Source organism: Choristoneura fumiferana, chromosome 30 (assembly GCF_025370935.1).
Source record: "Choristoneura fumiferana chromosome 30, NRCan_CFum_1, whole genome shotgun sequence".
Lineage (NCBI taxonomy): Eukaryota > Metazoa > Arthropoda > Insecta > Lepidoptera > Tortricidae > Choristoneura > Choristoneura fumiferana.
The window spans coordinates 1,526,714-1,550,131 of NC_133501.1; the positions used below are offsets into that span (position 1 = coordinate 1,526,714).

General features: G+C 37.2%; 1 protein-coding gene across 1 annotated transcript; it reads left to right on the forward strand.

The window, feature by feature from the left end:
- Nucleotides 1–748: 748 nt before the first annotated feature.
- Nucleotides 749–21,505, forward strand: LOC141444581 (uncharacterized). Its single transcript, XM_074110146.1, has 15 exons — nt 749–1,077; nt 1,678–1,818; nt 2,826–3,048; nt 3,486–3,603; nt 5,157–5,297; nt 6,909–7,049; nt 8,825–8,942; nt 10,631–10,846; nt 12,452–12,567; nt 13,981–14,091; nt 15,173–15,302; nt 16,058–16,131; nt 18,797–18,908; nt 20,110–20,217; nt 20,983–21,505. The coding sequence occupies exons 1-15, from the start codon at nt 928–930 to the stop codon at nt 21,163–21,165; spliced, it is 2,082 nt and encodes a 693-aa protein (XP_073966247.1). The 5' UTR covers nt 749–927; the 3' UTR covers nt 21,166–21,505.
- Nucleotides 21,506–23,418: the final 1,913 nt, after the last annotated feature.

The window sequence follows — 23,418 nt, forward strand, 5'->3', positions numbered from 1 at the left end:
TTTCACAATGTTTTTCTTGAATACCACAAATTTCGCATCTCCTCATGTTGAATGGTTTCTTAGTAAAGGACAGCCGTGAAAATAACGGTAAAAACTAGAGTCCTGTCTCGAATAAATGCACTTTAGTGAAAGAAAAGTTAATGCGGAGGAGAAATAATCTCAAACTCAACGCTATTAACAAAACAAAACACCAAAATACACGAAAATACAAACACAAAATCTCGCGAAGGCGTCCGTTCCCACGCAGCAGATGAAGGTTTGTGGGCTGCCATATAAAATTGAAAAATAGAACTAAATTTTTTCATTTACTTAAATAAAAAAGGATATCCAGTCAGAATTATTTTTATATTGTATTATTTATCTTAGTAATATTTTTTTCCGCTTATTTTTTTTTTTCACAGCTTAAAATGTGAAGAATTGCAAATATTATAATTTAAGTGAAATCTTCTAAACACAGATCATTTCATAAATATGGCAACCAATAAGTTATTTTGGAGAGGTTGGTACAAAAAAGTCACTAGCTCCATACATTAGATTTTTTGTATGGAGTTTCAACCCACTGACAGTATGTCGCAATAGCCTTATTTTTAGTGCTGTCAGCTTAAGAAACAAAAGATAAAAATGATAAAAAAATATATATTTTCATGAGCTACTTTTAATCAATTAAAATATGACTTTTTGTAATATTTTACTCAATGTACACTTATATAAAATAAAATAAGTTCTGGCCACGGAAACTTGCACAGCTGATTAAAAGAATAATTGCTATGGTAACATTGTGTAAAGCAGCCATTTTGTGGTGTCCCAGTATCGTAGCTTGGTCTTCTTAATTTTCGTCTATTTTACATGGAAGTATTACTTTTTGTTAAGATTTGAAATCTAATCTTGTTTATTTTAATTTGAAAAGTTTGTTTACAAATTATATCGATGTCGGTGATGGAGCAAGAGGTAGAGAGCAACTACAGGGTAGTCTGCTGTACTTGTCTGAGTTCTGATCGTAATTTAGTGTCCATAAATGGATTAGCTCCAGTTTATCAAATATTTCGGCTGCTTATGTACGATTTCGCGGGCGACAGGGTAAGTGTTCAAAAGTTTTGTTTACATACAATGTAATGGGCTACTTCAGTATAGTTAAATAATTACGTAAACTCAATCTAATTTGTATTCATGTCGCAAGGTCCCTACCGTATGCGTTAATTTAGTTTGTAACTTATATTACTATTATTATTCGAATAATACAATAACAGCTGTTAGAGCTGAGTATAATATCACTGCACTTCTGCTCTTAGTTTTTTTTAGTGTTTGTCTGGTCTATTTTATAATAACATTTTTAATAATAATTATTATTTATTTATCAGGTAACATAATTGATCCAGCTTTGTTAGTACCGTTAAAATAATAAAATACATATTCACTATGTTAGTAATTTATACAAAACAAAACAAAATATTTACTGCCTAGACAGCCTCATAGTGCCTCATAAAAGGGGAAACTTTTTGCTAATTTATTTTAGTTAAAGTTTTTACAAGTAGGAGAAAGAAAAACTGCAATATCTGTAAATAAATAACTATTTTTACCCGACTGCAAGGAGAGGTATTTATAAACTTAAAATAGAACACATTATTTTCTTACATGTGTTTGTCTTTTAAGAAATATATATAAGCTATTGTCTTCCAGTTTGCCAGTTCCCTCTCGGAGATGGATCAGATTGTGTGCTGGGAGTGCCTGGCCCTGATGAAGAGGTTTATCAAGTTCAAGCGGCAGGTGCACAGTGCGCAGGAACACATCAGGGTGCTTGCATTGAGCGGGGAACAGGAGGTACTAACACTGACTTTTGTGGTCTTTTTAAATGTTGATGTAAAAAAATAGAAACAGCTATTTATGCAGCAATAAACATATATTTCAACACTCTAATACTTTATTTATTTGTAAAACTATAAAAATTGACAGGTAATATCGTCTTTTACTATGAAGACAGGGAAAATCTGTAAACTATGCATTTGTAATTATTTATATCTGTCCACCTATCAGTAATCATCTAAAATTACCCCACACTGTTATTTTGCTTAAGAAGCTCTCCTAACATTGGATATTCATAGATACATATTTGTATGGGTTTGTATGGTTGTTGCAAGTCTGACTCGCACTTGGCTGCTATTTTTTTTAGGGTTCCGTACCCAAAGGGTAAAAACGGGACTGTAGTACTAAAACTCCACAGTCCGTCCATCTGTCTGTCACCAGGCTGTATCTGATGAATCGTTATAGCTAGACAGTTGAAATTTTCACAGATTATGTATTTTTGTTGCCGCTATGATAACAAATACTAAAAACAATAAAATAAATATTTAAGGGGGGCTGCCATACAACAAACGTGTTTTTTTGCCTTTTTTTGCTCGATATTAACAATGGCAACAGGTATGAAATATTCATAGAATATTTTTGGATATAGCAACATTTATATTTTATGTTCCATGTTGGTATACTAATAAAAAAAAAGTGTCTAGCAATATGGCTGTTCTACTTGCAAGATGTGTTTGTGTACGTTGAACGAATAAATACTTTGATTATAGTAAAAGCCTCTTCTTCATCTCACAACAAAAAATATTTAGTCGAATATTCACTTTAAAAATAAATAATTCAATTAAAATAAATATTTAACAGGGGCTCCTGCTCCCATACAGCAAATGTGTTTTTTTTTTCCTAATGTCTAATGTTGTATAGTTAATGATACGGAACCCTTCATGCGCGAGCCCGACTCGCACTTGGCCGGTTTTTTTTCCAATATTCCATAGTTGTTTTGCATACAAACAAACACCTATTTTCAGACCATGGACCACACATACATGTCGCAGTCCCTCTCCACCCTCGAAGCCACCACAAAGCAGGAGTATGACAGCATATTCTTCGACTACACTACCCGCGAGGAGTGGCCGCAGCCGCCATTCCTTACCATCAGCAGTGTGCAGTCCGTCAAGCATGAACAGTACGATGTAGCTCAGGCTGTGCGGGAGAACATCAATTTGGAAATGGATGGGCATATACTTGAAGGTACTCTAATGTTGTTACAGTTGTACCATGAATACAGGGTGTCTCTCTCTGACTTTAAGGGGGCTTTAAATGTGAGTTTTGGTTTTACTCTCACAACTGAGTTTTCAATGTATGCAGTACAATACTAAACTGACAACACATTGAAAAAAGTTAATTTTTAAAGAGATATCTAATGTAATTTTTTTTTTTTTTTTTAAAAAGCTATATTCTATCTCTTTCAAACGCTTTTCTGTATGCAGCTGGTATGGCGATTTTTTCTATTTTATAGGATAATATGCATAGTCAAGCTTTAATTTATAAAATAAATAAAAAAATGGTGAAATACCATATTGGCCGTAACCAAAAATAATCAAACCCTCCTTCGCTCCCTTCAGATGATTTTTAATCCCTTTTAATTTTGTAAATAATTATGGTTTCTTTTATTTTTTCATTTGCAGTACCAGAGATAGTCTTGGAGCATCCTGTGACCGGAGTGATGTCCCATATAGTTGTTGGACCTGACGATTTACGAGTAGACTACTCCCCAACGAAGGAGCTACCACAACTCAGCATAGAGTATGTACAAGTGAATATTGCAAAGTACTGCGTACTGGAATCAATGTTTAATGTCTTATACGGGATTTACACTCTCGCCTCGCGCCTCATCTCGTATTTCGGCCCATGGCTTGCGTGATCGATGGTAAACGAACTTCCTGTTTACACTCTCGTGGCGAGTTCATTTGTCTTTGAGTTTACAACCTGCGCAGCACAAGGTTCGAACAAGAATAAAGCGAGAGCGCGAATGTAAACACCAAGCTCGCGTTCGTCTCGAGCGCTGCGAGGGGCGAGGCGAGGGGCGCGCGTCTGGTCACACTCACCTCGTACAGCCAGCAACAAAGATATGAATACAACCAAAGTGCAAAAAATATGTATACACGACCTTAATGTTCAGGCAATAAAGTATCTTTGTTGCTGACTGCTGACTGCACCTCGCCTCGCGACTCGTACGCGAGTGTAAATGCGGCATTCGGGTGTTCTATTTTTTGTCATTGTTCAATTTTTGTGGCAAAACATAAGACTAACAATTTTTTTTTGCGGTCAAATACACTAAGGTCCAGTCCATGCCATCATTTACTTGGTTTTGGTTTTAAATTTTATATGAGGTGCTTTGTAAGAGATCAAGGGGGCGTGCATTCGGGAAACTCCATTATGGACGACTGGAAGGCACCCAGACAGCGCCGGACTCTCAGGCCGCTTGTAGACGTCCGTTGTTTCACCGGACAACGGACCGTTTTTTTTGCCGGACTTGCGGTGTTGTATGGATAAGTCGCCGGACAAGTGTCCGGTGCATGTACACTCATTGTAAGCCATACAATACTGCAAGTCCGGAAAAAAAAACGGTTTGTTGTACCTATGTTTGACAAACAAATTTATCATTATCATTATCCGTTGTCCGGTGAAAACAATAGACGTCTACAAGCAGCCTCACTGGCTAAAAACCCGGCTGCACGTCGTCCCCAGCTCCCTGGAGATTGCTAGTCAGTAGTTAGTTTATTAGATACTTAGTCGATACAAAACGGTCTCACATGATCACATCTCGGCCTTGTCCCATTGTAGGGTACAGGCCTCTTTTAACCTTTTAACCGCCAATACGTTTTCATTTGTACGTGCCCGTGTCGCCACCTAAACCGAAACAATATGACATTTTGTCTTAATTATAAGACTATGTTGCAGGTGGTAGGACCTTGGGTAAGGCCTTTAGATTGTCAACGCATCTGCAATACCCCTGGTGTTGCAGATGTTTATGGCCGGTGGAGATCTCTTACCATCGGGAGACCCACTTCGTTTGCCATCCACACGAATAATAAAAAAAACATGGCGATAGTGGCTGGACATTGGGTGTCTTATATATCAGACTACGGCGGTCAAAAGGTTAATGAAAGGACTTGAGCCATAACTCCCGCGCGGGCCCAGTGCGACTTGGGAAACAAATTTACAAAATTCAGTTTTTTGAAAGATATAAATAGTTAATTACCATACTAAATGTATGGATCAGCTCGTAATACATATTTCTAATGTTTACCCAAATGGTTCACTACCCGCCATTTTTAATGTGGCTTTATTTTCAGAGTGCCACCGCAACAACCAACAAAAATCGAGGCTCTTATTATAGCCAAAGCGAAACCCATGAAGCACAAAGAGGAGGTTTCGCCGCAGAAACAAGGGTTCTTTACTGAATTCATGACGGAAACGGAAATGCAAGCTTCCAGGTAACCATTAAAATAAAATAAAAATTATTTATTTTCATTAATAATTTGTACATAACAGTTTTTAAGCTTATTAAAGCCTGTGTCAGGACTCAGGAGGCACCGCTCCTCCATAATTAAAGTCAAAAATTAAGATGGTGTTACATTTTACAACCAACCACTAGCAACCTGTCACTATCGTACCGTTTTGTCAAACTTTATAGTAATAGCTCAAGCAGAGTCAAACTGGAAACCATGGGCCCAAGCTTGCCAGTCGGGAGAGGAGTCAGACAAGGAGACCCCATATCGCCAATTTTTTTTATCGCGGTGTTAGAATCCATCATAAGCAAACTAGACTGGAAAAATTGTGGCCCATATATACAGGGTAATTATCACGTAATTACCTAAACCAGGGTTTCTCAAACTTATGGCTCCACGTAAGTTTCTAGACTAAGAAAGTAATAAACTGGCTTTTCAATAAATTTCCAATAAATTTCGTCTTGCCAACGAAAATACAAACCAAAACCAACAACAACAAATAACAAACAAATAAGTAACAAATTTGGAGTTGAAATAAAAAATACAACTTTTTGTATTACTGCCAGTCTTACCATCACGTAAACTTGTCGCGAACCCCTACCGTCGAATAGCGAACCCCTAGGGGTTCGCGTACCCCACTTTGAGAGACCCTGACCTAAACCACTTACGACTTGCGGACGATTTGGTTTTACTGCCAGAATCGAGCCTACAACTTCAATATATGTTAGACACTCTAATAAAGCAAGCAGACAAGTGGGTTTAGAAATGAACATCACAAACACCAAACTCATGACCAACTTCAAAAAATCAAAATCGAAAATGAGCTGTTAGATTATGTGGATTTAACAGAGAAAGTAATGAACTAGAAGTGGAGAGAAGAGTCAAGCATACTTACTGAAGTTACAAGGAGATATTTAAAAGTGAAATGCCTATCAATTTAAAGAAAACAATCATGGACTCTTGTCTCATTCCTTGTCTGACGTATGCATGCCAAACGTGGAAGTTTACCAACAAAATAAAATAATTACATGTCAACAAGGAATGGAACGTAGCATGTTAAATATCAAGAGAGTACAGAAGATAAGGCACACTGAAATAAGATCTAAAACAAAGGCAATAGATGCACTCAGCTATAGCCAAAAGTTGAAGTGGAAATGGGCCGGCCACATAGCGCGTCTTAAGGATCGTAGATGGACAAAAACAGTTACGTTATGGAAAGGCCCATTGGGCAAGCGCTATAGAGGAAGACCATTTACTAAATGGGATGACGATATCAAAAAACTAGCTGGCCCACAATGGCAACAAATAGCCCAAGACCGGGAGAAATGGAAAGCTTTGGAGGAGGCCTTTACCTGAGGGGGGTTCCAGCAGAAAATATATAATACTAATGCTTACCTACTAAAAACATGCTCTATATAATAATTATAATTAGTTAAGTATATATTTAGATAACTTAGATTACATATCTAATCTTTTATATATTTTTCTCTTTTCGTTGTAACTGTTAAAAAAGTATATAGGTAATAACAACAATAATCTTTATGTACACCTGTAGGCTGGAAATAAAAGGTTTTTTATTTATTTTATTATTTTCAGAGTGCCACCGCAACAACCGCCAAAAATCGAGGCTCTTATTATAACCAAAGGGAAACCCATGAAGCCCAAAGAGGAGGTTCCGCCGCAGAAGCAAGGGTTCTTTACTGAATTCATGACGGAAACGGAAATGCAAGCTTCCAGGTAATCATTAAAATAAAATAAAAATTGTTTATTTTCATTAATAATTAGCCATCATGAAAATAAATATTTCCGCAACGACCGCAATTTTGACAAAGAGTCAAAAATCCAGAAATGTCAGCCCTATTTCCAGGCAACCTTTACAATAGACAAAAGTAAGGATTAGGTTTTAGCTGGTGGTGCAATTTACAGTAGATTAGAGTAAATCAAAAATACATAAACCCAACTATTCAATACACATACACAATAAAACTAAGCAGGTTGACACACAGCAATATATAAATAATCTAACTTCAACATTTATACGGAAGATGACTGATAATGTTCTCTAAGCATAGATTTAAATAAGTTTTTGGTAAAAAAAAAAAACATTTTTCATACAAGCTTTTTTGTTGACTGTAGTTGTAAATATAGTTTACCCAAACTATATTTGCATAACAAATTTCAACTCGATGCCATTAACCATTGAAGAGTTCTGTGGAGACGACCCTGGCTGGACTACCAGGATGTCACTACGAGATTATTGTATTATCACTCAATCTAAATAAGTTAAATAAGTATACCAAATTTCAAGTCAATCCAACTACTGGAAGTTGGTCGAATTTAACTTGCAAGATTTGATTACAGACAGACAGACAACGGGACAGGTGAAACTAAATAAAAACTTTTAACAGTATATGAATAATTTGAATAAACATAGAATTTACAGTTTGAAAGAGAGACAGGAAGGAGAATGTTCTGAGAGCAACGAACAGAAGTAACATAGCTAAATCGCTCTTTGTGCTAGCTAAAATGTTTACATTGGAAAATTTTCTCCATGTATGTAAAGGCTGACCAGAATTATAAAAAATCTCGCTATATTGCGGAAAACCAATAAAACTAATTTCTTGCATTGATAACACCAAATTCAAATGTCATGCTGTCAAAGTTTAACGTTGTTTGCGCGTGGTATTTTAAAGTGTTATTTTGTGTTCTGTGCTATGTATAAAAGTATTTGGATTATAAAATATTCCTTAAAAAGAACGTGAACATCGTTGTCAATATGTCTGGTAGGTATCGTATAGTAAGTGTAAAGAATGTTGCAATATAAAACATAGAAGTGCTGCCCTCGCGTCAGGTTTTTTTATATTCCTGGTCAGCCTTTACCTTTTTTTTCTCTACTGCTTAGCAGAGAATCAAGAGTCATTGGATTGTGTTGTATGTAATGATGGGTTAGTTAATAATAACAATTATCCGTTATATATAGATATTACTCGACTTGTCGCTCGTAGAATGTAAAGGCTGACCAGGAATATAAAAAACCAGACGCGAGGGCAGCACTCATACGTTTTATATTGCAACATTCTTTACACTTACTATACGATACCTACCAGTTATATTGACAACGGTGTGGGTGATGTTATATATAGGAATATTTTCTAATCCTTCAGACTTTCTATGACAAATACTTTTACATTGTGAATTATTTTCCTTCCAAGGCTATGGATAATCTTCGGCATTTTAACGCTAAAAAAAACAAAATCACTTTAAAATAAGACACGCAAACAACGTTAAACTTTGACAGCAATAGACAGATGACATTTGAATTGATTGTTACCAGTGCAAGAAATTAGTTCTATTGGTTTTCCGCAATATGGCAAGGTTTTTTTATAATTCTGGTCAGCCTTTAACAGTAAGTGTCCAATAGTTACGTAGATTTTGTCAAAAGATTGTATTCTTTATATTGTACCGCAATTTTTCTGTATAAATCATTATTGTTATTATTAAATTGGTTTCAGAGAAGAAGCGAAGGAAAAGGTCCAGTACGCCAGTTCCGTGTACAAATGCGAGCTTTGCATCATCGGGTTCTACACGCAACAACAGGTCGAAGAGCATTTCGTGGCCGCACACCGAGAAGTGAGTATAATCAATTCTTGTTCTGATTGCGGTCGGATAAGACACGATCTGGTGGAAGGAAACCTAATATTCATAGTAATTAACACCTCCCTTGGAACTTAATAATAATAATAATAAACATCTTTATTGCCACAAACTTTACCTAGACATTACAATACAAACAAAGAATACTTAAACTTAGGACATTATAACAATTCGCATAGTAAGGGCAATGGGTCCCAATCTCAGCATATGCCCAATCTCGGCTTATGTTACCCAGCGCTGGTTTTCAGGCTGGTCCCTTCGAAGAGGGCTGGTCGCAGTAATTATCACAAATATTCAAAGAAAAACGACTTAACTGTAACCAAGCAAGATTTACGAACGCAACGAGGTATTTATTGTATGGGCCTAGTTGCCCAGACGATGCAGAGGCATGTATGTCAGGCTAAATTCCTAAACATACAGGTATAATTAGTCCGTCATATTTTCAAAAAATATCAGACACTTATTTTTTTCTTTTGTCAATTAAACAAAAAGTTATGTTTATCCCCTCGTCCGCGGAAAGTAAAAAAATACGGCATTCTAGTCTCTTTTGTTTTTAAGAGAAGTTTCCCTGCCGGCCGCGTGGCCGCATTAGGTGTTCGTTTGGGATATTGCTGTCTTTATCGCTCGTGACATAAGCGATCACAGCTGTGAGTCCGTAATTTATATCGAGATAGCTGTAGGCTTTTCAAGATTTGGGCGGTTGAATATTGGGTTTCGTTGTCCTCATATTATACTAAAAGTATAGCACAGAAATCGATGATATTTTACAATCAAGATATTCATTTTCACACATGCGCTGGCGATTGTTGACGGTTTTTTCTTCTTCTTTTTTTGATTTCTTATTATTATTATTTTTGGTTTATTTTTTATACATGTTAATATCCTTGTCTTTAATGATAAAAATACGGCTAAGTTCTATATTCCCAAGTATGTCTCTAAATTGCACTCCAGGTTCTCAAGATACAGGCTCAGCCTAGTTTGAGGACCGCCAGAATTTCTTTGTTGTATAATTTATGTCTAAATGTTAAGCGAATAAATGATTATTATTATTATTATTATTATAATTTTCTATGCTTGTGGTTTTTTCGATTTTTGTAAAAATGCTTTATTAGTCTGTAATTTTCGTGCAAAGTTGACATCTTTTTTTTGTCGACTTTTGAGCTCTTGTAATTCTGTTATTACAATTATATGAAAATCTGAAAAACCACAGGCATAGATAATTACGTCTAGTCCATACTTACAAAATTTTATCTATTTCTGTTGCCAGTTTTCAAATGAGACCGGATATTTGTATATTATGGGTTTGTATGGAGAATGGAACGAAGAGACTTCTCTTAAGTACAAATTTTGATGATTTAAAAAAAGTAGCCTTCAATTTGGTACTAATCCTTATCAAACACAGACGAAGGGTTAAAGCCAATTAGAGTTCCGTGACGTCACTCCTACGTATAATTTTTACTTAAGAGTGACATCACGGGCCCCTACTCCCGAATTTTGACTCGCTTGGTCTTTGTAATTTTTTGGTTGAACGTGTCGAAATATTTTCTAATAATGGACTAAATAGATTACTTTTTTTCACTCAGAAATCTACCCTATTAATGTTATTCTTTCTTTAAAAGTGAGTGTAAAAATGTACAAAAAGTAAACTCCAATACCTTCCACAGAGACCCGGCTACTCCCCCTGCAAAGTCTGCTACGTGTTCATAGAGGACTCTAAACTACAATCTCACGTAGAACAACACTACACGCGCCACATCTGCAAGCTGTGCGGGCACTCGGAGAGACTCAACACGGCTATAACTGCGCACGTCAACGCTCACATGGACAAGCCACTGCCCAGCGCGCTCATCAAAATAGGGGACATCCACAAGCAGAGGAAGGTGAGGTGATAGTTCTTATTGGCTCTGTGCACGACCTCAGCGCCACCTAGCGTCTGCAACTGTTTTGGCTCTGATGCTCTGACGTTTTGAAATTTCATCGCGACATTGTGATAAAATCAAACCTATAACGTATTCATTTATAATACAAAATTACTGTGATACCGTGATTTTGGTTGTGAGTTCATTTTTGGTCATTAAAATTAAATGAGGTAAGTAAAATTTATTCAAAAAGTGTGTTTTATTTTCGTTATGTCAGGGTTTGTTTATTTCATGTTTAGTTGTACTTTTACTGTAAAACGAAAAGATAAAGCTATCTTATTGGTTTCTTTGAATAATAGTAAAATTATATAATTGTTCTTATATCGCTAGTAATAAATTAAATATAGTTTTCAGATAAAAATGAGTATAATTTTGAAGACCGGTTTTGTGAGTATCACTCAATATAAATTTTCAACCACAAACCGCTTCATAAGGAAAATTGTTGCTGGACATGTCAGAGATGTAGAGGAATTAAGAACAAAACACGGACAGTGTTCAATAATTCAAGCACGCATCATAACACAAACATCTATTACTAAAATTAGGTAGTTAAAGTCTATACAAATTGCTTTGTTAATGACAGATTCATACGAGTATGACAGATGACAGAGCCAGAACTATTTCTACTTTTGGCCACCATGAGCGCTGCGATAGATTTCATCACCCCCACCTAGTACTTCGCACCCTCCCAATAACGACACTCATACAGGCTCAGCGCGCTCATAGCTTCACGCAAGTGGCGAGTTGTCGTTCATTGTGGCGTTCAAGGGGGGAGGCCTTTGTTCAGCAGTGGACGCCTTCCGGCTGATGATGATGATCAATAAATTTATTTTGAGATTATACACCGTGTTATTTTTGACATCCGTTAACTTTAAGGGGACAATCTACAGGTTAGATGAAATTAATTTCTCTAAGACACTACTGGCGTAACTGTTAGTGTATCGTTTTAAACTTTCGTGATTTTCACTCATATTCAAAATACCACCAACGGGACTTATCACGCTAACACACACGAGTAATATTTACCTCGACGTTTCGGCAACATTGCAGTGGCCGTGGTCACGAGTAGACTGAAGTGTGGGGTGTCAAGTTTGCCTAGCAGCGCACTTGATCACTAATAGTACCGGCACTCGTATCACGAACTACCCGCACTTGGTCATTTTTATTTGTCACACCATCACAGCGACACAACACTAACAACGTCCGTTCGTCCCTCCGAACATTCATCCCGACGCCCCGTCGTCCCGGTTGAAATTTTAAATTTTCATTAAAAAAACAACAGGTGTATTTTCCACTGAAAACACCACAAGCTGTTTCAGATCCAATAAAAAGCTGTTTGTTTTCCTAAAATAAATAAATAAATAAATTCCATGGCCGTTTTCTCTTTCTAAAAAGTTTGAGACCCGACAATAATACATTATTGTCGAGCTAGCGCGCCTGCAATCTTTTCATCTTTTTAATTTCTCGCTGACCATAAACTATGCACTTAGCGTTCTGATATGTAAGGAATAATGTAGACTTTTACGAAATATTTTTAGAAAAATGTATTTAATATTTTTTGTGCAGAGCCGTAAGAAAAAGGAGCCGCCGTCGACCCCGCCCAAACCAGGAGACTTGCGCAAGCTTCTCTCCAAGACAACCATAGAAGGCTATCAGTGCCTTGAATGTGACATGTTCTTCAAGTAAGTCTATTAACATTCAGTGCCAAAAACTCAACAGTTCTGTTTTATATGATGTGATGTTGCCACGCCTGGCGACTCGATATCGCGTTCTTTGTACAATCAACAACGCCAATATCTGACAAAGCGCAGTGTGCATAAACTGATGACTCTATTTTTAGGGCCGGTAGAACGAGTAAGATATAGGGATGTTATCGATAAGTGTATCCGTTATAAAAGTTATTATTGTTCTTTTACTCATTGGGTAAGTAAAAGCACATTTTTTTTAAGTAGCCTGTATAGTGTCCACTGTGGCAAAAGCCTCCCCTCTCGACCTCCACAACTCCCGTTCTGACGCAACGTCAGGCCAGTCCTTTGCGTACGTGTCAGATCGTCCCGCATCTCCTTCTCGGTCTGCCTCGATGTCGCTGACCGTCCTCCGGCACCCACCAGTAACTTGTGAGCCATCTTTGTGGGTGCATACGACAGACGTGTCCAGCCCAGTCCCATTTTAGCTTAGTAGTCTTTTTCCCAACGTCGGTAAAAGCACATTTAAAAAAAAATTAAGTAGTTAATTAATTAAATTAGTAGTAGATTTTAGCCTTTCAGCCTTTCAGCTAAAGGCGCATTATAAACAACAGTACCAAATTTCATGATTCCATAACCAATTGATGAGATTTCGAGATTTTGTCTAGATCCCGTGAGAATATCGAGTAAATAAATAGTGTATGTATTATTGGGCCTGGTTGGGGTTTCATCTTGTGCGAAACAAAACAACTTAACAAGGAAATAAACAAGGAAATAAGACTAAATCAACGAAATGACAAAAATAACACGGAAACAGGAGAGCGAGCACATTCAAACATTCAAGTCAGAAGCCGAAAGACTAATATTTTTTGACAGAAGAATGACATTTGACGTTTTTTTTATTTAAGTACTTACCTATGTACTTTGTCTATGAAATTGTAAATTACAAACTTATTGAGACGAATATTGAAACTTAATAACTATTAATTATAATTTATGTCCGAAGGTTTACGATATATGTCAATCATAGCAATGATACCAGAGTCAATTTATTTTTTACTCATAAAAGGGTTAAATAATTTATTACGTCTACTAAATAGTTTGATCCAAAATTATTCTAACTACGTATTAATTAATGATTTATTACATTATTTCAAATTTGAATATGTAAGAAAGTAAGAAATTTGTGCTTTCTATTGCCTGGTTTTAGTTTTATCTCGTTTAAATTTTCGGGAATTATTTTGTTGCCTAGTAACACTAAGAAATGTCAGAATTCCACGGAATAAAAAAATAGACCATAATCGCCTGGCTACACTTAATGATTACACCCTGTATTTACACGCTCCGCTGTGGCAGATATTAATGCAGGTGACTATACCCACCTTTGTTGGTGTCATGTTTTTTTTTCAGAAACTCCCGCGCTCGCAAGAACCACGTGGCGAGGTACCACAGGGAGGGGCTGCAGTGTGACCACTGCAAGAAACGCTTCGTGAACCGGACCACTCTGGCAACACATTTAAGGTGAGACCAAAACTTTACAGCGAGTAACAAATAAAATAATATATTTGGATTGGTTTTTTGAAATCTTTTTGTATTTTTTATTTCAATTCCAAATTTTTACTTTTACGGTCATCCCGTAAAACCGAAATTGAAAATACAACTGAAACATAGATGCACAGAAAAAACAGAAAAATAAGACCATCACTGGGAATCGAACCCAGGTCCTCGGTAATCCGTACCGCGTGTTAAGTGACTAAGTAAGAAACACAAGCTGAGATATTGGGTGCATAGGGAAATTCGTGTCGGTACCGTTGACCATCAGTGGTGTAGCGGTATAGCACGCGGTACGGATTACCGAGGACCTGGGTTCGATTCCCAGTGATGGTCTTATTTTTCTGTTTTTTTCTGTGCATCTATGTTTCAGTTTGTATTTTTAATATATTTGGGATTAAAAATAAAATATTAAATTGGCGCTATTTAATTAGTTGGTTAGATTATCAGAAAATATTGGACACTTAGGGGCTGTTTCACCACCCGTTAATTAATTTTAACTAACGGATAAATGTCATGCCGTCTCCGTTTATTCGAACAAAACAAACAAAGACGGCATCACATTTATCCGTCAGTTAAAATTAATCAATGGGCGGTGAAACAGCCCCTTATTTTTTCTTTTGTCAATTAAACACAAAATTATAAAGACATAGCCAGTTAAAGTTCCACGCGACGTCACCTGTTGTAAGACTGACAACACGTTGCATTTAAAACAACTATGCCAAATTTCATGACTCTAGCTCAGCGGTAGATATTTTGAGATTTTATTCCTATCCCGTGGTAGAAATATCGGGATAAAAAGTCTAGTCTATGTGACTATGTGTTATTCCAGATGTCCAGCTATCTACATACCAAATTACATCCAAATCCGTCCAGCCGTTTAAGCGTGAAGGAGTAACTTAAATACACACACACACAAACTTTCTCATTTATAATATAAGCAGGAAGTAGGATTTTTATTTATTTGCTGATCTATTAAAACACGAGCCTTTGAAACCCTCGCCTTCGCTCGAGCTCGTACTCACTCGTGCTCACTCACATCATTTTGCAGACTGCACGAGGGTCCCCTGCCGCGGGAGGAGTGCCCGATCTGCCACAAAATGGTGCGCGTAATACAGCTCAAGTACCATATACAGAGGCACCAGAACAAGAGTCGGTATGAGTGCACCGACTGCAACAAGGTAAGCACACGATTATGCAAGGCATCGTAAAATCCTATAAATATCATGGGACACTTGACACCAATTGACCTAATCGCAAACTAAGCAAAGCTTGTACTATGGACCCTAGGCAAGGGATAAACATACTTATATAGATAAATACATACTTAAATACTAAGACCCGAGAACAAACATTCGTATTTCGTATTATTCATACGAAATCTGCCCCGGCCGGGATACGAACCCGGGATCTCAAGCTTCGTAGTCAGGTTCTCTAACTACTTGGCCATCGGTTCGTCAAATCCTACTGGAGTACTTAACGAGTCATACCATAGATTCAGTGGTTCAAGTAAAAGCCTTGAAATTGGTATTATATAACTTTGGAAAAAAACCCCAAGGGTGGGAAAAAAGTGTAAAATAAAAACTTTTAACAAAAAAATTAAACCAGCGAAAAAACTGAAAAGCAAAAAATAATAAACCTTTTTTGTTTAACCTTAATCTAAGTTTCAATTTGAAGTCGGTGCCTCAGCATGAGCCAAGAGGAGTGATAGAAGCCCATCAGGTAGGGACCATAGGTCCATTCCTCCTGGCTCGCGCTGAGGCACCGACTTCAAACTGGTACCTAGATTAAGGTTAATGTGTGATCTCCCAGGATAACAGGATCTAAGGAATTTGGGCACAAATTTGTGCCTCTGGGAGAGGACAGGTTAAACAAAAAAGGTTTATTATTTTTTGCTTTTCAATTTCTTTTAACATATTTTTTTTTTTTTTTTCAGATCTTCTCACATTTAGCGACATACCAGGCGCATTTGAAGTATTCCAGAGCGCATGCGTCAGATCAAGTCTTCAAGTAAGTCCTTCTTCCAAATTACAAGTGTCCCACTACTATTATTTGAAATGCGAAAGTTTGTGAATATATGTGTATGTGTATGTGTGTGTGTGTGTGTGTGTGTGTGTGTGTGTGTGTGTGTGTGTGTGTGTGTGTGTGTGTGTGTGTGTGTATGTATGTATGTTTGTTACTCTTTCACACTAAAACAGCTGGACAGATTTCGATGAAATTAGGTATGAAGATAGCTGAATATCTTTTTATCCCGATATTCTCGGGGGCTGGTTCTCTAGAGCCATGAAATTGGGCACGGTTGTTTTTAATGCAACATCAATGAAAACGACACAATAGGGCATATTAGGCAAAGCTCTGCGCAGGGGGCGACACTAGCACAAACCGTAAAAACCGCCATGACGACGACAGTTCTCTTTGTATTTTGTCGCCATGACGGATCATGACCAAATTAAAATCGATTTATTGCCAGATTGACGATAATCATACAGGTGTTAGGTACATACTTAATAGTGCGTCACAATCAACCGATTCAAAACCGATCAAAGAGTATTAATACCTATAGAAATCATGTAATTTTTTTTTATTCGACGGGAAGGCAAACGAGCAAGTGGCTCTCCTGATGATAAGAGATCACCACCGCCCATAAACATCTGCAACACCAGGGGTATTGCAGATGCGTTGCCAACCTAGAGGCCTAAGATGGGATACCTCAAGTGCCAGTACTTTCACCGGCTGTCTTACTCTCCACGCCGAAACACAACAGTGCAAGCACTGCTGCTTCACGACAGGATTAGCGAGCAAGATGGTGGTAGCAACTAGCAATCCGGGCGGACTTTGCACAAGGTCCTACCACCTGCATTTATGAGTGACAAAATAAATGATATATACATCGATAATAGCGATAGAGCTATATTTCCTAAACGGACATTTAGGGCTGTTTCACCATCCATTGATTAGTGTGAACTGGCGGTTAGGTGTGATGCCGTCTATTTGTTTTGTTCGAGTAGACGGAGACGGCATCACATTTAACGTCGTTAACGCTAATCAATGGATGGTGAAACAGCCCTTAAGATACTCAAAAAACATAAACCATAAACATATGGTATGTGCTAGTGCTGCACTCCGACGGGATAAAAATGCAGTAATATTCCCTATTTTTGAAAATTCCCATGAGATTTTAGTTAAATCCCGCAATTTAACTGCGGTATCTAATGGATTACGCGTGCCAAACCGCAGGTAGAGTCTAGTTCAGTATAATCCTGAAATTTCCAGATCTTATGGTTACCGCGAAAAGGCTCCGTTTCCACCAGAGATGTGCGAGGAATGTGTTTTTAATAGACTTCAAAAAAGGAGGAGGTTATCAATTCGGTTGTATTTTTTTTTATGTCTGTTACCTCAGAACTCCGTCATTTATGAAGCGATTTGTTTTTTTTTTGCGTTCGTCTAGAAATGTCTTCAATTAGGTCCCATAAGCACCAAATCAGGATCTGATGATTGGATCTTAAGGAAATCGAGGGAACTCTTCAAATGTTGTAGGGACACCTATAGTAAATTGGATATATTTAGCAGTAACTCGTGCATTTGCTCTTGAAAATCATCATTTGGTGAAGTGGAACTGATGATGAAGACCACAGTCGCCCATCGGAGTTACTACTCAATAACAAGTATTTCACGGGTTGAATTTTAATTACTTTGACACAGTTGCTAAGCAATTTATGCTCCTCGTAATGCATATGGTAAAATGGGTGGTGAAGCACCAGGACTCCTCAACAATGAACGTCTCTGCATCGGAAAAAGCAATCTTTCGTAAAAGGTGACGAGCGGTTGATATTAAACTATTGCATCTTAGATTATTTACACTAAAAAGCGTGAAAAAAAACATTATAACAAAAAATTTTACCGACTACAAAAAAGTAGAAGAGAGAATTTTCTACCAGTCTGAAGTCGGTCGGTGCCTCAGCACGAGCCAGCAGGAGTGATTGAAGCCCAATATATAGTGCGTAAGTGAGGTAGATGACTATAGGTCCACTCCTGCTGGCTCGTGCTGAGGCACCGACCGACTTCAGACAGGTAGAAAATTCTCTCTTCTTCTTTTTTCTCTTGTCCGGGTGAGCGGTTAGTTCCAATGGGGTGCTGAAAGTTTCTCGATGAGAGCTACAGCATAGAAGTCGCTAGTGTCGCTGCTTAAATGATAAATAAGAAAAACAAACAAGCTGAGATATGTGGTGCATAGGAGAAATTCGTGTCTGTATCACTGTCCAGTGGTGGTGTAGTGGTATAGCACGTGGCACGGAATGCCGAGGACCTGGGTTCGATTGCCAGCGCTGGTCTTATTTTTCTGGTTTTTCTATGCATCTATATTTCAGTTCGTATTTTCGAAATGGGTTTTACGGGATGACCGTAAAAGTAACATAAAATTTGGAATTGAATTATAAAAATACAAAAAGATTCCAAAAACCAATCTTAATTATTTTCATGGTTTTTGTAGTCGGTTCAATTTTTTGTTAAATTTTTTGTCAATTAATTGTTTTTTTTTTTTCATGGACCAATAGAAACGCTTCATTTACCTCGCCTCGCTCCGCTCGGCTGTTTCCACCAGAACTGTGCTTCACATCCTCGCACATCTCTGGTGGGAACGCAGCCTAAAGGCCTAGTATACATTTCCGTCCCTTAGGTTCCCGTGTCCGATGTGCAACAAAGGCTACCCGACCAAGGAGGCGATGCAGGACCACTTCAACTACCAGCACCTCGGGAAGACCTCGCACAAGTGCCCCGTCTGTGATAAGGTAACAAAACAGCTTCGCTCCAAGACAATGAGGGCTATCGCGTATGGATTCGCCGCTAGAGGCGCTAGTGTAGCGTGAGGTCTCCGTAATGTCAAATCTCATTTTTCATTCTTCATTTTTGGGTGAGCTACGCGGGTTTATTTATAATTAGAATACATTTTGTGAATATTTTGCATTACCTGAACCCAAATTAATTATGGCAATTATGCGTTAAGGGGCAATGAATGTCTGTGTTTTGAGACAGTTTCGTCTTTCGAAAACTTTTGTCCTCCCTTTTTTTCCGAACAAAACGGGACTGTGGTTGTTCGATATTTTTATGGTACGGTTTTAAGATGTATTAAATATGATTTTAATCTAAACATTGATTTCACGCCCGTAATAACAGACTTTGAAAGCCATACTTAAAAACCTCACGCAACAGTGGCGCCATCTAGTAAGACAAAAAACGATAGCCTAGCCCTCATTGTAATCAGGCGTTACTTTGCGGAGGCCCATATCAATGATCTAAAACAATTTGCTCACCCGCGACTTTATGATAGCTAAGTTTATGCAAGATATGCGTGTTCATGCAGTTCCTCCACCTCCACACTCTAAGAACATACATATATCACACAAACCCATCTATCACCACCACCACACTACACTGACGCGTTTCGAACTTAACCAGAGCTCATCTTCAGAGCAACACAACCGTACACCATGCTACCAGATATGTTACACCAGGGCCCCATTTCACGAAGCTTACAAGTTACAATTTACAAGCGGTAATTTATTTTTAACGCATACTGTTAAAAAAAGACTACCGCTTGTAAATTGTAACTTGTAGCTTCGTGAAATAGGGCACAGGTGATAATAGTAGATTGTTCAACGAGAACATAAAACGAGCCATTTTACCCGAGACCTGAAGGTCGGCCGTACCGGCTCGGGTGGCTATTCATAGCAACGATACGGCGAGGGTAGATCGACAAGTCGGTGGGAAAATGGGTTTAACGCTAGAGTTTTACACTCTGCTTTTCACGTCGATTGCGAGATGACATAGCAATAATAATTGTATACTTTTTGTTTGCAACATTTAAAAAAAATACGTTAATTTCGGTAATACTGGTACGATATAGTTAGTCTTAACTGAATCCGGTAGGATTGGTCCAGCTCACGTTTCCCAAATCATCCTGTGTAGCCCGGAACTGATGATGTGTTACAGCCAATAGCGTCGCGCGCCAATGTGGAGAAGCATATGATGCGAGTCCACGGGGAGAAGAAAGAGAAGCCGAGGAACCACGTCTGCCCGATATGCAGGAAGGCTTTCACGGTGAGTTACCTCCACTCAAAGCTTATTTTTAGGGTTCCGTACTCTTCGTGAAAGCAAAAGGCGGTATATAAAAAAAACAGAGTTATTTGGGTCAATCAACTTTTTAAGTGTATCTGGTTGCCATAGTAACGTCTCCCGGGTCACTTGAAAAGTATAATTGTATGGGGTACAAATTCACTGATTCAAAAAATTCAAAGTTGGGGTTTGTGACAGTTTTAAGGCAATTCCTTCGTGGCTATCTCCTAAGCATTCTCATAGTATAAATTGCAAACATTTTTCTAACAAAGTGTATCACTGATGTCTCCTGGGTCACGGGACAGAATACCATCATTAAAAAATATATAAGCATCTTGTTAATCCGTAGTAAACGTCGTTATCTAACGGTCAGTTTGGGGGCAAGCTAAAATAGTTATGTTGCTTCACGTAATTAGTTTATTCATTATTTACTTATAAAGCGTTATTTGTCAAAATTAAATTCTTCTTTTGAGAGGAAATAAGTAGTATTTTTTCTTTAATATCATAAAACCTTTTTCATGTCTTTTAATTTATTTTTAATCGATAGGTTTCTTTGACATAAATTATTCATAGTACCTATTTTTAAAATGGATTTTTACAAGCACGCGACAAAGTTTGATTTGGAAAAAATATTTTGAATTGATCATGAAACACGATAATAAATAAAAAATAAACTTTAATTTCATAATAATTAAAAAAATCATTCAGAGCGTTTAATTCGAAGCCGTGTAAATTGTTTGTTTCTTTCAGGACAAAAAGGCCCTCAACCAGCACGAAGTGATACATTCGGGCGCCCGTCCACTTAGCTGCGATATCTGCCAGCAGAGCTTCAAGCAGAAGGCGTCGCTCTACACGCATCGCAAGCGCGTACACAAAGTGTTCCCGCATAAGAAACAGGTCGAGTTTATGGACGTTAAGGTCAACACTCAGTAATTGAGTAGTTCTAGTCAATAGTCACATCACAGACTTAATTGGGTCAATCAAAGTTTTAGTGTGCCTTGTTGCCATGCTAACGTTACTCATTAAAAGTATGATTTTATGGGGTACAAATCCACTAAAAGTTAGAAGTTGTGACAGTTTTAAGGCAATTCCTTCATAGCTCATCTCCTAAGCATTCTCATAGTATACATTGCAAACATTTTTCTATCAAAGTGTATCACTGAAGTCTCCTGAGTCACGAGACAGAATAACATAACACTAAGGGGCTGTTTCACCATCCATTGATTAGCGTTAACCGACGGTTAAATGTGATGCCGTCTCTATTTGTTTAGTTCAAATAGACGGAGACGGCATCACATTTAACCGTCAGTTAACGCTAATCAATGGATGGTGAAACAGCCCTAAAAAAAGTTGGTTGACCAATAACATCCGACTAGCTGAGGGCTATCTTTGTGAGAGGGTATTCTTTAGTCTCTTTTAGGGTTCCGTAGTCAAAATTCAAAGATGATTTTTCGATTCAATGATCTGTTTGTGAACTTTAAAGTTTAAATTTTAATTAAAAGCTTTTTCAGCTGAACAGTTGATATGAACATTAAAAAAAAATCATGATGATATTAAGTATATCAAACATACAAGGAAAACTATAAGGGCTAAGTTTGCTTGATTGAGAATTATTAGTAGTTAACTTTTAATAAGGCCCCATTTATTGGAGCATACTACCACAGAATCAAAAGCAGCTATCGAATACATACCTGGCAAAGAATGTTTTCAAAGCTAGTCGTATTTTTGCAATAATTACAATGGAAATTGTGATGTATTGTGAAATTAATAAGGTTCAGTTTCCAACTCAATGCAAGTGGTCGCTAAATCGCCTCTGCCTTATTAAGGGTTAAGAGTAAATAGCAGCCTAAGGTATAAAATATACCTAAACTGGGAATATTCTGTACAAAACCGGAAAAAAATATTACTTGACTTTTCCATAATGTCTACGGAACCCTATCTTGGGCATGTCCGGCACTCTCTTGGCCGGTTTTTACCATTCTCTCTTTCGTTGCCTCATGGCCTTCAGACCTCTGAGTTCGGCCCTGGGACCGAATTGTCTAACGCACGGGCGCTCGCGATTGCATTCTCCAGCTCTTTCTACACTCATCCTATACCGTATGTCAGAAAGAAATGGTGAAAACGTGATTCCGACTGCTTTTGACAATGAGGCCCAGCAGTCAGTAATGTACTATTTCTGACAGTTAATAGTTGCAGCAATATTGATTCTATTTAACATCTGGACTAGATCAGGATTAGTTTTCAATTATTACGCTATTGGAAACTTATCTACATGATATGTATACGTAGAACAATATTCATGAAAATAAAAATAAAAACTTTATTTTCCTCTTTTTGAATTTGTCAAAATTGTTAAATCGAAATTGTGTATGAAAAATATGTGTATTCTATTTCTACAAACTTTTATCCAAGTACAGTTGTACCTTTTTTGTTTTTGTCTTCTGTTCTACAGCTATAGCTGAACTTTCAATGTATTTTGTTAAATTACAATTTCTTGATGAACGACGAAATAGCCGCAAAATGTGCCTATTTTGTTAGTAATAGCGATGAAAATGATTCCATTTTCAATTTGTAAAAGGTATTTTTTGTGTTAGACACAAATCGTCACTACTTTAAAAAAACTCGTACCTCAAAATTGATATTTTTTTCGAGTGAACTTTATGATCATCATGTCAAGGTTCAATTTTGTGGACATATTGATTATAGATACGCGATTCTTTTTAAGTAGTGACGAAATTTAGTTGTAGCTTTTTTTTAATTATAAGGATGAAGTTTATGTTGTAACAGGAAGTAAATCGTAGTTTATTTGCAATTAAGTGTATATGCATTATTATGCAATATATTTACAAATAGATAGTTTTGCTAATAGTTTGTTTTATTTATTAATGTTATCATCTACTATGTGATTCGATAAATTGCGTTTCGTCACTGCTTTGAAAAAATCTCGTATCTAAAATCAATATGTCAACTAAACTTTTACCTTGACACAATGTTCATAAAGTTCACTCGGAAAATTATCTATTTTGAGGTTAGATTTTTTTAAAGTAGTGACGATTTGAAAAATGAAAAGATTTATTATTTGCTGATGACTTGATTCCCCGACCTGTAAATTTTGGAGTTACCAGCGGTGTAAATATGTAATTTACTGTTTTTTAGGGTTCCGTACCTCAAAAGGAAAAAACGGAA